At 41.1% G+C, this 15,851-nt stretch overlaps 1 protein-coding gene across 1 annotated transcript; it reads left to right on the top strand.

The window, feature by feature from the left end:
* The first annotated feature begins 2,141 nt into the window (after positions 1-2,141).
* Positions 2,142-14,347, top strand: atxn10 (ataxin 10). The gene is made up of 11 exons (XM_021563343.2): positions 2,142-2,335; positions 2,597-2,773; positions 3,083-3,168; positions 3,371-3,467; positions 4,116-4,280; positions 4,376-4,456; positions 6,142-6,292; positions 6,417-6,525; positions 7,149-7,327; positions 8,767-8,830; positions 12,479-14,347. Exons 1-11 carry the CDS (start codon positions 2,196-2,198, stop codon positions 12,661-12,663), a joined length of 1,434 nt encoding a protein of 477 aa, XP_021419018.1. The 5' UTR covers positions 2,142-2,195; the 3' UTR covers positions 12,664-14,347.
* Positions 14,348-15,851: the final 1,504 nt, after the last annotated feature.

Raw genomic sequence — 15,851 nt, 5'->3', positions numbered from 1 at the left:
CCCCCACCTAACGTCAACCAATCATGTCACTGCAGAGCAATACATAGCCCTCTGCATTGTTCCAAAATTTGGAAGGAGGACAGCGATGCTTGATTTGGCCTCCGGAGGCTCAGCAATTGCATGACATGTACACTGTACATCCTCCATACTGTGCCAAGAAAACATTCCCCACACCAGTTCCCCACCACCACCAACCAGCCTGACACCAGGCAGGATGGGTGCATGGAATCATGCTGCTTATGCCAAATCCTGACTCTGACATCAGCATGACGCAACAGGAAATGGGTTGTGTATCCCAAGTGGCGTAACGGTCTAAGGCACTGCATCTCAGTGCTAGAGGCGTTACTACAGACCCTAGTTTGATTTCAGGCTGTATCACAACCGGCCGTGATTGGGAGTCCCATAGTGCGACGCACAATTGGCCCAGCATCGTCCAGTTTAGGGTTTGGCTGGGGTAGGCCGTCATTGTAGAATTTGTTCTCAACTGACTTGCCTAGTTAAATAAAGGAACAATTAAAATGATTCACACCACCTTTATTTGTCAGTTTGTGGTGCTTTGTTAGCTTGCATGATTCTTGTCATTCTGCTTCAACCTCTCTCATCAACAAGCTGTTTTCACCCACAGGACTGCCACTGACTGGATGTTTTTTGTTTGTCGCACAATTTTCAGTAAAACCTAGACACTGTTGTGTGTGAAAAGCCCTGGCACCGACGATCACACCACGCTCAAAGTTGCTTAGGTCTCTCGTTTTATCCATACTGTTGTTCAATCGAACAATAACTGAATGCATCGATGCCAATCTGTCTGCTTTATATAGCAAGCCAAGGCCACGTGACTCAATGTCTGTAGGAGCCATCCATTTTCGTGAACCTAATAACATGGCCGGTGAGTGTATAGGCCTACTCCATAGAAGGGTATTGGACTCTCTGACCCTGGTAATTTGACTGTGAAACTAATGGGTACACTAACAATGGCTGGCAATCCATTATTTTTACTGGGAACTGTCATTTTAAGATTTATATTTATTTGGTTGGTTGCAGCTGTCAATTTGTCTTTCACAAATTTCAAAATGCTATCGCGTGAAAAACGTTTGCTTTCCAAACGTCTACTGCTGAAAAGAGAAGATTAATCTGTCTGTTTTATTGGCACGAGCGCATCAAATTAAATCAAATTGATTTATATAGCCCTTCTTACATCAGCTGATATATCAAAGTGCTGTACAGAAACCCAGCCTAAAACCCCAAACAGCAAGAAATGCAGGTGTAGAAGCATGGTGGCTAGGAAAAACTCCCTAGAAAGGACAAAACCTAGAAAGAAACCTAGAGAGGAACCAGGCTATGAGGGATGGCCAGTCGTCTTCTGGCTGTGCCGGGTGGAGATCATAACAGAACATGGCCAAGATGTTTAAATGTTCATAAATGACCAGCATGGTCAAATAATAGTAGCTATCAACGGTGATGAGCCTAAACTTTGTCTTCAACATTGGGTGAGGCAGTGCCACTGGAAAGTTTATTTAGTAGCCTGCTATAGCCTATATATTTTTTTCACATTTTGGACAATCTGTGTCTTGAACTGGGCCATTGTTTATGTTCAAGACCAGGTCGTTTTATTGCTCAGTTTGGCACTGTCAGAGTAGCCACTCATTTTGGTAATTTGTGTGGTATTAAAAAATATAATGCAAATGTATTATCATGTAAATGATATAGAATTGCAATAAATGCGTTTGTAAAAGGCCAGACTCTGCCCCCCCCCCAAAAAATCCCCATGTGCAAATGTGATTATAGATGCATGCAATGTTTTATTGTAAAGGGGAATTTTGTGTCTTTGTTATATAAAATAAATATATTATAATTGCTATTAGTATAGGACAACCCCGCTCTCACCAAGCTGTGCGAAACATGGTTTCTCAGAACATTATGAGCTAGCTGGGGTCAATTTATGGCATGATCACAATAATCTGTAGCATGTGTTTTGCTTTAATGTGTATATATAGCTACCTATGTCTATTTCTAATGTGAAAAAAACTCAAACCTATCCAATCATTTTAACTGCTAATGTCATCGCAATTAGAAGGTTTACATGAGTATTGATATGAAATGTACTTCTAGCGCCGCCTCTTTCCTGGTTTTATCGTATCAAACAACAAAATATAACACGGAAGTCCCACCCACACTGGAGAGCGATACAAACAAACATGGCGGAACCCGCTTTGGAATCATGGATTAGGATGGATTTTCCAACATTATTGAATGAAATTCTCGCTGAGAAGTTCCGTGAAAAACATTTACTTGTTTTACAATCACTGACAAATGCGTTACGAATTCAGGATTACAGGTGCGCAAATGGAAGAGTTATGTAGCTAAATGTGGCTAACTAACTAGCTATCAAAAGTCCTCAGCTAAACAGTCCGAGGCAAGCTCAGGAGTAGCAACTAGCCATCGTGTTAGCCATGTCCTGATTTTGTCTGTATAAATGAATATTTGCTCGTTTTCTGTATTATCCATTATTCTCAAGTCTTCTGTGTTCAGTTTTCACTTGACAATTTTAAAAGCTACACCCAAGTCAACGTGTTTGTGTGTGTGCGCGCGCTCACAGAGACCGCAGTGAGGATGAAGCCTTCAGGAGCCTAATGAAGATCCTGTCAAAGCTATCAGAGGAGATCCAGGCTGCAGGTGGAGAGGTTGAAGAGCTGATCCTGCAGTTGACTGCAGCATGCTTCAGAGCCCAGAGGAATGGCTGTGTACAGTGTGCACGCAACCAGTCCCTATTGAGGTGGGCTGCAGTCCGTATTGAATCCAGTTTCCTTGACACACACAAAGCATGCACACAAACGTTTTACATTGGGCCTACATTTAGTTAATTTACCAGACACTCTAATCCAATCTCACGCACAGTCAAGGAAGAGTTAATAACATTACCAAGCACATCCACGTCCGTAGTTTTTGTTTTCACAGGAATTTACACATCAAAATCCCGGGGGTTGTTCTATCTAACAGTTTCCCTGTTATGAAGTGTTCCCCCCTCTGTCCGGTTGTGTGTGTGGTTTGGTTAAAACATAAGCAAACCTACCTTGTTATCCAGGTCACTTGGTGCTATTGACCTGTCAATCAGAATCCTAGACATGCTTCAGAAACTGAAGTCTGAGAACACTGACTACGTCTTTGAAGGTGATTGTTTTATTGTCCCTCCTATGGCTGAAGAGAATAAGTGTAATCTGATATTTGCAGTTCTGCTTACTTCTAAAACATTGTAGCATATTGTATAGTAACTGTTCAAATTTGATAGGATTTAAAAAAAAAATTGTAACATCTCTCTTAATGGTCTTATACATGTCTGACTGTTGATCGCTGCACTTTATCATTGATCTAGCACTTCGATGTGGGGTACAGTTCATTGGAAACCTTGCTGTTGATAACCAGTTCTGCAAAGATGACATTTGGACGCTCATCTTTCCAGATCTTCTCTTGTAAGTACTTGGGCCCTACATCAGTTTCACCTCTCAAGGCTTCGACCTTATATGCAAATCATGTATGGGAAATTAATGTGAAAGAATTAAGCTTGAGCCTTACATGGTTTTCACAATTCACGTTAGGACCTCATCTTTATTGACCCTTTAGGCCTACAAACAGCAATCAAAGGGATTTTATGCATGAAAGCATAGTGTCAGTGAATCGTACCAGACTGGATCAAAGTTACTGATGTGTTGACTGTTCTTATTTGTTTTTACAAACAATTGTATTTCTTCATTATCTTCCCCTAACCCAGCCACCCCTCCCCTAATTGGAGTACACTAATGGACAACAATACTTAGGCTTCAAGCTTGTACATACTATATACAATTCACAGACACAAAGTATTTTGCAGTAGTTATCTTTTTGTTTGTTTTTAATCCTATCCTTCATCTACCCTCAACCCATCCCATCCCATCTATCTCTGAAGATCATCCAGTTTGATTTCTATGTTGGCTGTGTTTGCAGGGCCCTTCTGGGTGTGGATGATGAGTGGGCGTTGGCCTATTCCTTCATGGTGCTCCACACCTGTCTGTGTTGTCTGTGTTTGCAGGGATCTTTTAGGTGTGAGTGATAAGTCAACTCTGTGTTGTCTTTGATCGCAGGGCCCTGCTGTGTGTGGATGATGAAAGGGCAGTGGGCTACTCCTCCATGGTGCTCCACACCTGTCTAGATGAACACAAGGTGGAGCGACTGGCTCATCCAGGGAACATCCACCTGGCCCTGAAGGTCATGGAGCTGTGTAGGACTCAGTCAGAACTGGACTGGACGTAGGTACCCTCTGAGGGGTGTGGGAGATGGGGTTTGCTGTGTGTGTTAGATGTACACACAGTATATAAACATGTATGGTACCTATTTTTGACAGGGTTTTGATTGCTACCCAGCACTTCCTCAAGTCCTCAGTGCTCGTTAAGAACATGTATGCAGGGATGAGCCATCAGGAGAGGTAACTCCATCTAGTTCATCCAATTAAAGAATCTAACTACTCTCACAAATACTTAGAAACTAGTATATCTACACCCAAAGTGAGCAATTCTTTCTCCTTTTGATGGTCCCAAATGTGTGATTGACATGAGTTTCCTCCTTACATTGATCTTCTAGAAAAGCTAGACTGTACAGTCGTGGCCAAAAGTTTTGAGAATGACACAAATATTAATTTTCACAAAGTCTGCTGCCTCAATTTGTATGATGGCAATTTGCATATACTCCAGAATGTTATGAAGAGTGATCAGATGAATTGCAATTAATTGCAAAGTCCCTCTTTGCCATGCAAATGAACTGAATCCCCCAAAAACATTTCCACTGCATTTCAGCCCTGTCACAAAAGGACCAGCTGACATGTCAGTGATTCTCTCATTAACACAGGTGTGAGTGTTGACGAGGACAAGGCTGGAGACCACTCTCTCATGCTGTTTGAGTTCGAATAACAGACTGGAAGCTTCAAAAGGAGGGTGGTGCTTGGAATCATTGTTCTTCTTCTGAACCACGGTTACCTGCAAGGAAACACATGCCGTCATCATTGCTTTGCACAAAAAGTGCTTCACAAGCAAGGATATTGCTGCCAGTAAGATTGCACCTAAATCAACCATTTATTGGATCATCAAGAACTTCAAGGAGAGTGGTTCAATTGTTGTGAAGAAGGCTTCAGGGCGCCCAAGAAAGTCCAGGAAGCGCCAGGACCGTCTCCTAAAGTTGATTCGGCTGCGGGATTGGGATACCACCAGTACAGAGCTTTCTCAGGAATGTCAGGAGGCAGGTGTGAGTGCATCTGCCCGTACAGTGAGGCAAAGACTTTTGGAGGATGGCCTGGTGTCAAGAAGGGCAGCAAAGAAGCCACTTCTCTCCAGGAAAAACATCAGGGACAGACTAATATTCTGCAAAAGGTATAAAGATTGGATTGCTGAAGACTGGAGTCATTTTCTCTGATGAATCCCCTTTCCGATTGTTTGGGGCATCTGGAAAAAAGCTTGTCCGGAGAAGACAAGATGAGCGCTACCGTCAGTCCTGTGTCATGCTAACAGTAAAGCATCCTGAAACCATTAATGTATGGGGTTGCTTCTCAGCCAAGGAAGTGGGCTCACTCACAATTTTGCCTAAGAACAATGCCTTTTCCAGCATGATGCAGCACCTTGCTATAAGGCAAAAGTGATAACTAAGTTGCTTTGGGAGCAAAACATCGATATTTTGGGTCCATGGCCAGGAAACTCCCCAGACCTTAATCCCATTGAGAACTTGTGGTAAATCCTCAAGAAGCGGGTGGACAAACAAAAACCCACAAATTCTGACAAACTCCAAGCATTGATTATGTAAGAATGGGCTGCCATCAGTCAGGATGTGGCCCAGAAGTTAATTGACAGCATGCCAGGGTGGATTGCAGAGGTCTTGAAAAAGAGGGTCAACACTGCAAATATTGACTCTTTGCATCAACTTCATGTAATTGTCAAGAAAAGCCTTTGACACTTATGAAATGCGTGTAATTATACTTCAGTATTCAGTATTAACATCTGACAAAAATATCTAAAGACACCGAAGATGCGGACTTTGTGAAAATTCATGTGTGTCATTCTCTAACATTTTGGGTACGACTGTACATAAAACCAATTAATTACATAAATATTGATGGAGCTGCAGGGTGACGTTGCTGGAGCTGATCTCTGCTCAGTTGGGAGAGGAGGACTCTGAGGATTGTGGGATCCCCCCCACCGTAGCTACCTTCCTGGCATCCTGCTTCCAGGAGCGCTGTGGGGCCGTGCTCACACTCGCCTCCGAATCAGACAATGAGGTATCAATGATCCGATTGGTTGTATAAATGACCTGTTCCATAGCCTGGGTACCTGACTGTTTCTGTGACATTTTAGATTGCCTTTTTTTTTTATTGGTTGATTGATTTGTGTTGTATTTTGTAGGAGGCCCTGACTGTGATCAGCCTGTTAGATGTTCTCTGTGAGATGACCTCTGATCACAAACAGTTCATGTTCCTGCAGAACCATCCTGACCTCCTCAAGTCTACCGTTGGTAAATAAATAAGTACACCAAGGTCTATTGAACTGGAAGTTTACAAAACCTTTTACCTATGATGCTTAGTCTTTTGACATTAGAGCCCTGATAAATGGCTGAGTGTTGCTATCTTTTTTTTTGTTGTAAAAACCACCAGCATGTCACACTGTCTCAAATGTCCATGACAAAGAAGGTGGCCCACAGTTTAGAGTTTACACTATCACTACAAATCCAGTGACATAATATGGTTGTACTGTGATGGAACAGAACTATGACACTTAAAGTACCAGCAGGTTCATGCCTTTCTGTTGAGAGAGACGCTGTTACGTTGAAACAGCAGTCACATCTTAATAATTGAATCTATCGTCAGCGGAACTGAGACAGGGGAATACCTCTCATCTCTTCTGTAGAACAGATTTCTCTGTCCAATTGATAATTTTGCCTTTATGTTCTCTGTTGCTTTTTTCTGTTCACTGATTGTTGTTTTGTCTTTTCCTGGGCCCTGGACGCTTTGTCTGACTTCTGATGTAAAAAAAGGGCTTTATAAGTAAATGTGACTGATTGAATTGATATTCTGGTACTGTATCCCTTTGTGTGTAAAATGTGTGTTCTCCTGTTCATCTCTCTTTCTCCTCTTACAGATCTCCTGCAGCAGGTCCATGCTCTGGGGAAGACCAGTAAGAATGTATTCACTGCAGCTCAGAACTTCTCCTTGGCTCAGGGAGGAGACTGCTCCTCCTCTCCCTCTGTCAGCTTCAAGGCACATCTCATCCGTCTCATAGGAAACCTCTGTCACGGAAACACTGCCAACCAGAACAAGGTATGGATGGATGTTTGAAAGAATGAAAAAACAAACAATTGAATTTACTGTGTTGATCCCCAATGAGGGAAATATGTTTTTGCCACCAGCAGCAGACATCAGACAGACAATGCCGACACACAGGCATACAGCTGGCACAGATATAGTGCAGATCGTCGACAAAACATGGGTGCGGGGGTCGAAGATTAAATGACTGACTTTCTTGTGATGCAACACCATTGATAAACTACATTTCATCCTAGGCTTTGAAGTTTACTCACCCTCCACAGGTTTTGTCTGTGAGCGTGTCCTTTCAGAGTAGGATTTGCAAACTCCTTTTGAACCCTTAAATAAGCCCTTAGGGTCCTTTCTCGGTGTCTAAAAGAGGGGTTTAATCCTTGCAAAGGACAGATCAAGGGTCAAAAAGCATGTGTAAAAGGTCAGGCAAGGAGACATGTAAAATGGAGAAAATGTCAAATGACACTTCCTATTCTAATCAATTCTGGTCGAAAGTAGTTCACTAACGGGAATACGATGTCATTTGAGATACATTTTAAATAGCACATACCGTGATCTCGTCATGCTGTCTCTGTGCTTCCTGGGTCACACCGGATAGAGAATATGTGCTTTTTGAGTCCATCGTGGCACTGAGCCATATTGGCTTCCTCATGGTGGTATTATTATTAAATTAATGGAGGAAAGAGAAACATTTCCTTACTCATTATCTGTTCCATCCCAGCTATCGGCAGCTATCACTGACTGATATAAACACATTTAATAGAAAATAAGAGGAATGTGGGGGGGGGAAACTGGCATGTGTCCACTTGCATTGGCTTAAAAACCTTGCTCCCACTTTACAAGGCCCTTGAGAATCATAGTAAACCTTCGCCGGCTCCCAGCTGGTTAATAATCATTTAATATGATACTGTTTGAGTCTTTTTTTACATATAGGCTTAAGTTTAAATTTTTAGTTAACGAAAAGTGCACACTTACAGTAACTCAGCATTTTCTCTCTTGCTATGGCCATTCATGACTCTACCAATGAATTTGTAGAGTAACCGCGTGTATGTAAATTAACCGATATAATTAGATGGGTGACAGAGACCAGTGCAACACGTTGTGACAGCTTTAGACCAGCCCACAGCCACACATGGCTATTTTCCATGGTAGTAGGGATTTCCTAAGGATAGGGACCTCAATGTTGGCTGATCGGGACGTAGATGTTGGTTAGTTATTGAGATTGTCCTATATAAACCAAGGAGAAACAACACTTTAAACAGCTTCTTCTTGCATAAGGAAAATCGCCATCTCAGCATTGTTTTAAATTGGCCCTATCCATAGACTCAAGCCAAGCAGAATAATTAGTGAGACTAGTGTTTTTTACTGTGTTTGGATGAGAAAGTAGTTTTTTTGCATTGTAAATATGTTTGTTTTGATTATATTGTTTTGTGTTCTTCCAGGTTCGGAAACTGGATGGTCTTCCTCTCATTATGGACAACTGCAGTATTGACAGCAACAATCCCTGTATCCTTTTGATTCGTCTAGAATCGAATGTCCCTTTGGTGAATAAATTCTACTAGTCGTGTAACTATCATGTTATAAGCCACTGTGGATGGATGTGAACCTAATGATCTTGGTATCATCCTTTTTGTCTTCCTGAAAGTAATTGTGGTGGCTGACGCGTACGTTTATCTACCATGTTTATAGTCATAAGTCAATGTTGGTGATTGATAGATATATTACTGTATACACTCCCTGCGTATTTATTTGGACACAGTGACGCTAAAATGTGAACATTTGTCTTTATTCTCCATCATTTAGGATTTGACATAAAACATGTAATTAGGCGACAGTACAGAATCTTCTCTTCTCTTTTATTTGAGGGTATTGCACTTAATGCATCTAGTCAAGTTTAGTATTTGGTCCCATATTCCTAGCATGCAATGACTAATGGCTCTACAAACGTGTTGGATGCACAGGGGTTGAAGTTCTCCATTGCTGTGATGGGATTTCTGTCATATTGATTCTGAAGAGGTTGTTTTTGAGATCAGTGTAGATCCTGCTGGCAAAGGAATTCAAATCCTGTACTTTATCACTCAGGATGTAACTTTCTAGTGCTACTATTTTTGCCATGTAATTTTGTAAAACAAAATCAGACAACCCCATAGTAGAATAGTTTTCCTATTTACCTAATCGGCTTATGTGTTCTATGCCAGATAAATATTCATCTCGAGGTGCATTCAAGTTGTGAGAGCCATAGGGTGGGAAACATGTATTCTGACAAGCAGTCAATTTCACAACAATTCTTTAATGCAATGGCCTTTGTTAAGAAAGAGGGGGATCCCGGCTTTTCATTGCTACCACTTTTATTTCTCTACTCCTAAAATTGCGTGGCATCATTGAAAAATGATTACATCTGGAGTTTTGGGCACAACAGAGCTCTTAAAGGGGCAATGGCTACTTAAAAGTGCAGTGACATACTTTGTAATAGAAACCACATATTTTTTATTTTTTTGCGTGACTAAAAATGAATAATTATTAATAATAATTTAATCATCAGGATGGTGTGTCCAGTGGGGGAAATGCAGATGGACAAACCATGCTTCTATGTTTTTATAGCCATGATGCTGCATCAGTTGCGCTACAGGTGATAATGCTTATTGCTAATAGTACATCTGATGATATACAGTGCCTTCAGAAAGTATTCAGACCCCTTGACTTTTTTTCACATTTTGTTAGGTTTTATAGCCTTATTCTAAAATTAATTAAATATATTTTTTTATACATTTAAGTATTCAGACCCTTTACTCAGTACTTTGTTGAAGCACCTTTGGCAGCGATTACAGCCTCAAGTCTTCTTGTGTATGATACTACAAGCTTGGCACACCTGTATTTGGGGAGTTTCTCCCATTCTTATCTGCAGATCCTCTCAAGCTCTGTCAGGTTGGATGGGGAGTATTGCTGCACAGCTATTTTTAGGTCTCTGTTCTATCAGGTTTAAGTCCGGGATTTGGCTGGGCCACGCTTCGGGACATTCAGAGACATCTTGCGTTGTCTTGGCTGTGTGCTTAGGGTTGTTGTCCTGTTGGAAAGCGAACCTTCGCCCTAGTCTGAGGTTCTGAGAGGTCTGGTGAAGGTTTTTATCAAGTATCTCTCTGTACTTTGCTCCGTTCATCTTTCCCTCGATCCTGACTAATCTCCTTGTCCCTGCTGCTGAAAAACATCCCCACAGCATGATGCTGCCACCACCATACTTCAGTGTAGGGATGGTGCCAGGGATGGGATGGTGTATTCTGACATGCACTGTCAACTTTGGGACCTTTATATAGACAGTTTAAACATACTTTTTTACCAATCTGTTATTAGGCTCATTTCTGGAGATTAAAATTATATTTTAGATGGTGTCAGCATTGAATTTTCTTTTCATTTTGGAGTAGAAGAAAATCCCAGAACTGAGCTTCAGTCCACCTGAATGTCATTCTACATTAATGTGGATGCTGCCTTGATCATGGATAGTTCAGAATAAATTGTGAATAATGATGAGTAAGAGAAAGTTACAAAGGAACAAAGATTCATACCCCCCCAAAAATGCTAACTTCCCCTGTTATTAGTAATTGTGGGAGGTTAGCGTGTTTTGGGGGCATGACCTTTGTACATCTGTAAGTTTCTCACACATTTTTCACGATTAATTAATGATAATCTGTAATCATGGTAGCATTCACATTCATGTAGAAGTGTTCAGAAACATATTATATTCTTATTCACAATAGAAGTGGCTCCAAAATGACAGAATACATTATTTATCATTCATTTATTTTGGGCACAACATAATCCAAAACACAACCAATACAAACTGCAAATGCATCCAACAAGTTTGAAGAGTCACAAGCTTGATGTAGTCATTGTGTGCTCGGGAATATGGGACCAATTACTACATTTGATGTACTATGTGAATTTGTCCAAATACTTACGACAAGGTCAAACGGGGGGACAAGATGCATAAAGTGCATTCATTTCTAAACGTATGAAAATACCCTCAAATAAAAGGTTACAATCTGTACTTTTTCGCCTCATAAAACATTTTCATCTCAAATCCAAAATGCTGCAGTACAGGGCCAAATTAAACGTTTTAGCTTCACTGTCCAAATAAATGTAGGGGAGTGTATGTCTACATACAAGTCACTGGTGAATTATTATACAGTATGCGTCGTGTATCCATCATGTTTATACTGTTGGTGGATGTTGGTACTGACAGAACAGCGGCTTAGTTTGTGTCCGCCTCCGAACACCCCCCGGGGACTAGCTGCCGGTCAGGGCACGGTGCCAGCTTGTCTTTTTCACCAGCTATTCATCTGAGCCCCACTCTCCCCCTGACCCCCTCAGGAAGGAAGTTGTCATCGACGGTTACTGTTGAGCTCCCTCTGCTCTTCTCAGGTGGGCCATAGCCAGGCCCACTGGGCAAAAACTGTTTGAAGCAATGTTGTTTCCAAGTCAATTCAACAAAAAAATGATACGTGGTAACGTTGAATCAATGTGAAAAACTGATTCGATTTGAAAAGTTAACATAAATCCAAATGACATTAAATGTTTTGTTGATTTCAAGTAAAATTCACTTAAGTTGACATCTGAATCTAATGTAAACCGAAGCTAGATGTTGAAATGACGTCTGTGCCCAGTGGGTAGCTGTGCGGGCTTTGCCGGTTTGAGATTATTCTATTGGTCCATTCAGCCAGGCAAGCTCAATCAAGCACAGATAAAGCATTTGAAATGATTTAGAATGCTATTTGAGCCCAGGTCTCAGCCACAGCTACATAGCCTGGTCACAGATGCTGACTGGGCATATGTGGAGAGGAAGGATGGGAGGCTGGGTCGCTTCCTTGTCATTCAAAATGGACACAGTACTCACTCACTGTACTGATAGTTTCCTGTACAGTGGGATGGTGGTAACTAATTGAGAGTAGGGGTTAGTGTTACTTTACTTTGATTTGTGGTGGAAAGGGAGTATGCGTGAATGTGTAGGAGACCAACCAATGTGGGTAGTTTTGTGTAGAAAAACGCCTTTGAAGGTCGTGTTTGCTTAGCTCTTGTTCCTCTCCCATAGTAAAAACTTTAACTCTCTTTGTGCCACGAATGTATTTGTAATGCTATCCTTAACTGTTGTTTCTCCACCAGTCATCAGTCAATGGGCCATCTTTGCCACTCGGAATATTCTAGAACACAACCTGGAGAATCAGGAGCTGGTGGCAGCTCTAGAACGTCGCGGGGTGGCCGATGACTCCGCCTTGAGGGCCATGGGCTTTAGAGTAGAGGAGAGAGATGGTAACGTGCTGCTCAAACCTTGTTCAAAGGACCCTTAAAGGTGCCCTAAACTCTAAGGACTATATTGTGCTGCACCATATAGTGCTGCATTACTTTTTAGTGCACTATTGTTTTGCTCTGGTAGTGCACTACTTTTTAGCTCTAGCTCTTTTTTTTTTTCTTCTTTTGGTTAAACTGTGGGATGGCCTGGACCCAATGTTCTGCTGAGATTTGTTATGGTACAGAAAACACACAGGATGGGCCCTTATTTAAAAGTAGGTTTAATTTGGAGTGTAGAGTGGTGTTTTTTTTATTTTTTTAATTGTGTTTCTTATGTAAAGGGAAATTAAGGGTTTCTATGGGTCAAGTGAACTCCTGCTGGTATCGGTGATCTAGTGTTGGGGTTTAATCATCCAACAAAGGGCTACTCTGTTTCCTGCCCTTTCACCCCTCTGAGGGAGACTCTTAACATCGGCAGGGGGTGGGCTCTAATCCCAAAACCAATCAATTTTGCGGAAATCAACAAAAAGCGAGAGAATGACCGAAACATTAAGGAACTGGACTGGAATGTCGATCTGACTTCAAGCTAGCTTCTGGAATTCATGGTTTTATGGAAACCTCAGGCATTTTGACTGGAGAATGTTTTTTTCGATTTCCACACAAATGATTTCAAACCAATTTAATGGTGCTAACCAAACTATACAGGGTGCCCCCTCCATTTCTAAGGATGTTGCTCATGGAATGCATTTTGATTGTCTCGCTACAAGCGTTGCACTATATCTGCATTTTACCACCCTGTTTTGGCTTTTGGTGAGAATAACAATGACACATGGGACCATTCCTGTCCTTCAGGTACCGCATGTTTCTTTACAACAAGAAACCTTAGTTACATTTTAGATACGTATTTGTTACATGTTCCAAGCAACAACACCAGTCGTCAACTTCCTTACACATTTCAATAACCTAATCTATGTTATGTGGCAGCTTTGTTTACTGTGTGTGTACTAGTGTGGATGTTTAGCAGCCAGCTAGACAGAGGACAGACGGCGAGTGTGATTGGAACAATGTGTAGACAGTGAGCCGTTGTGTAAGTGGTAGTATATGTGTTTGTAGACAGAGAACAGGTAGTGTGAGTGGCAGTGCGTGTGAATCAGACCAGAAGTATTGGCTTGCAGAACGACCCCCCCCCCCCCCCCCACTGAATAAGCTGACCGGTCCTGACACCTCAACAATGCATTGCTTTAGTCACCCGGCCCACTCGCCGCTCCGCCCTATTTACTCGGTCTCTTATTTTTTAATGACAAAATGTATTGAAACAATCGGGTTGACTTTTCCCAATCCGCTGGGTATAGTGAGGGGAGCTTATGAGGTTCCGGTCCCCAGCATTTCAGACGCCTAACAAAACACGGCCTTTACTTCTGCTCCAGCGGCTGCCTGCAATGCTTTTCAAACACAGGAAAACACAGAGCGAGCGTCAGGCTGGCTGAATGAGGTGGCAGTCACAGCCGTCTATTCAACAACTTCTGGGTCAGGAGTAAACAGCTGTCCAACCGCAGTCAGGACTGAGCGGTGTCATCAAGATCAGCCGTTTCACAACTCAAACCTTAACTCTGTACTCCTGTGCCTTCTGTACTGGTATTCTTCACAAATTATATCCGTACTACTCAAGCTCTATATAATGGATGATTGTAACTTTAACTGCTGAATAAAACTTGTGTGACAAATGTTCTGGATTTTTTTTTTTTTTCAGAGAGAATGGGTCAGTCTTTTGTAAATTGAAGTATGCTTTTGTGTCTAAAGACAGTGGTATAGTAGTTTGGACAGGAAACCCAATAAATCACTAAAGGATGCTCAGATTTTATTAGAAAAATTATAAGTATCCATTTGTCTGTGGTGCACTCAATCCTGCATGGCCTAAACGCTAAGTAATCATTTCTCATGATAGCAGACATCCAATCCAACACTGGATCAGTAACATCCATTTATTTTCTTAATACTTTACATTTTGCCGGCGCATTTCTTGATAATCCAAGTAAACCAGGAGCTATAGAAAATGATGCTCTTCATATTGAGAATAAAATCATCTGGGCTAATTGTCGAACACATGGTCTATGTACACTACAGCAACTTTAATAAATCAGAGACAGAAAAATCATTCAGAATAATTTGTAGCTCTCAAATCTTTAAAAACAATGACAATCAATGAAAACAAAGTGCCATATGTAAATGCATATAAAAATATACTCTTTTTTTTTTTTTTTTTAGCTATATAAAGCCTAAATAAAACAAAATCGCTGAATACATAGAAGGTTGATGCCTGAAATAGCTCAATGACCCCTGGCCCATGCCCTCTTTCCATAGATCTGTATTATATGGTTCGGCAAAATACTTATTCTCAGGACAGGTTGCCTTTAACTCTGCTGGTATAGACCTGAATGCAAGGGGTGAGCGAAAGTGAAATTCCATGTATTGACCATGGAGCTCCATAACGCTTACACCACATCATCTCAGAATGGGAATAATTACCCCCCCCCCCATGTTGGAATTGAGACCGAAATAGGGACATGTTTTCTTTTTCCTTTGTGTGGACTTGAACGGGTTGCTTTGTTGGGCTCTTTTGGTAAAATGATTCAGTGCAGCACTCACCAATTCACCTAGTAACATGTTAAAATCATGTTCAATGAATTGAGGAGGGATGGTGAGCAAAATAATAAGATAACTACTTAGACATGCTACTGACAATAGAAATGCACAGATTTAAGAAAATGAAAATTGCAGAAAAATGTTTTGTACTCTACTGTTGTGGCTTTATGCTTAATGCCACACTAACTCTGGTACACTTCAGTAGCAATCAAAGAGAGAAAAAAATATATTAAACATTGCTATCCATACTATAAGACCTTTTTAGTTTGAAGATATCTTAACATAAATAAAGCATTTATTTTCAGTGTTCAAACATACAGTGCCTTCAGAAAATATTCACACCCCTTGACTTTTTCCACATTTTGTTGTGTTACACCCTGAATTGAAAATGGTTTACCCCATAATAATGTCAAACTGGAATTCTGTTTTCAGAAAGGTTTTACAACCCCTTGCAAAAAAGGGCACCTATTAGTAGATGGGTAAAAAAAGAAAGAAAAAAAAGCAGACATTGAATATCCCTTTGAGCATGGTGAAGTTATTAATTACACTTTGGATGGTGTATCAATACACCCAGTCACTATGAAGATACAGGCGTTGTTCTTAA

This window comes from Oncorhynchus mykiss, chromosome 15 (genome assembly GCF_013265735.2).
Source record: "Oncorhynchus mykiss isolate Arlee chromosome 15, USDA_OmykA_1.1, whole genome shotgun sequence".
Lineage (NCBI taxonomy): Eukaryota > Metazoa > Chordata > Actinopteri > Salmoniformes > Salmonidae > Oncorhynchus > Oncorhynchus mykiss.
Note: the sequence above shows the minus strand (reverse complement) of the source record. Positions and strands in the feature narration are given on the sequence as shown.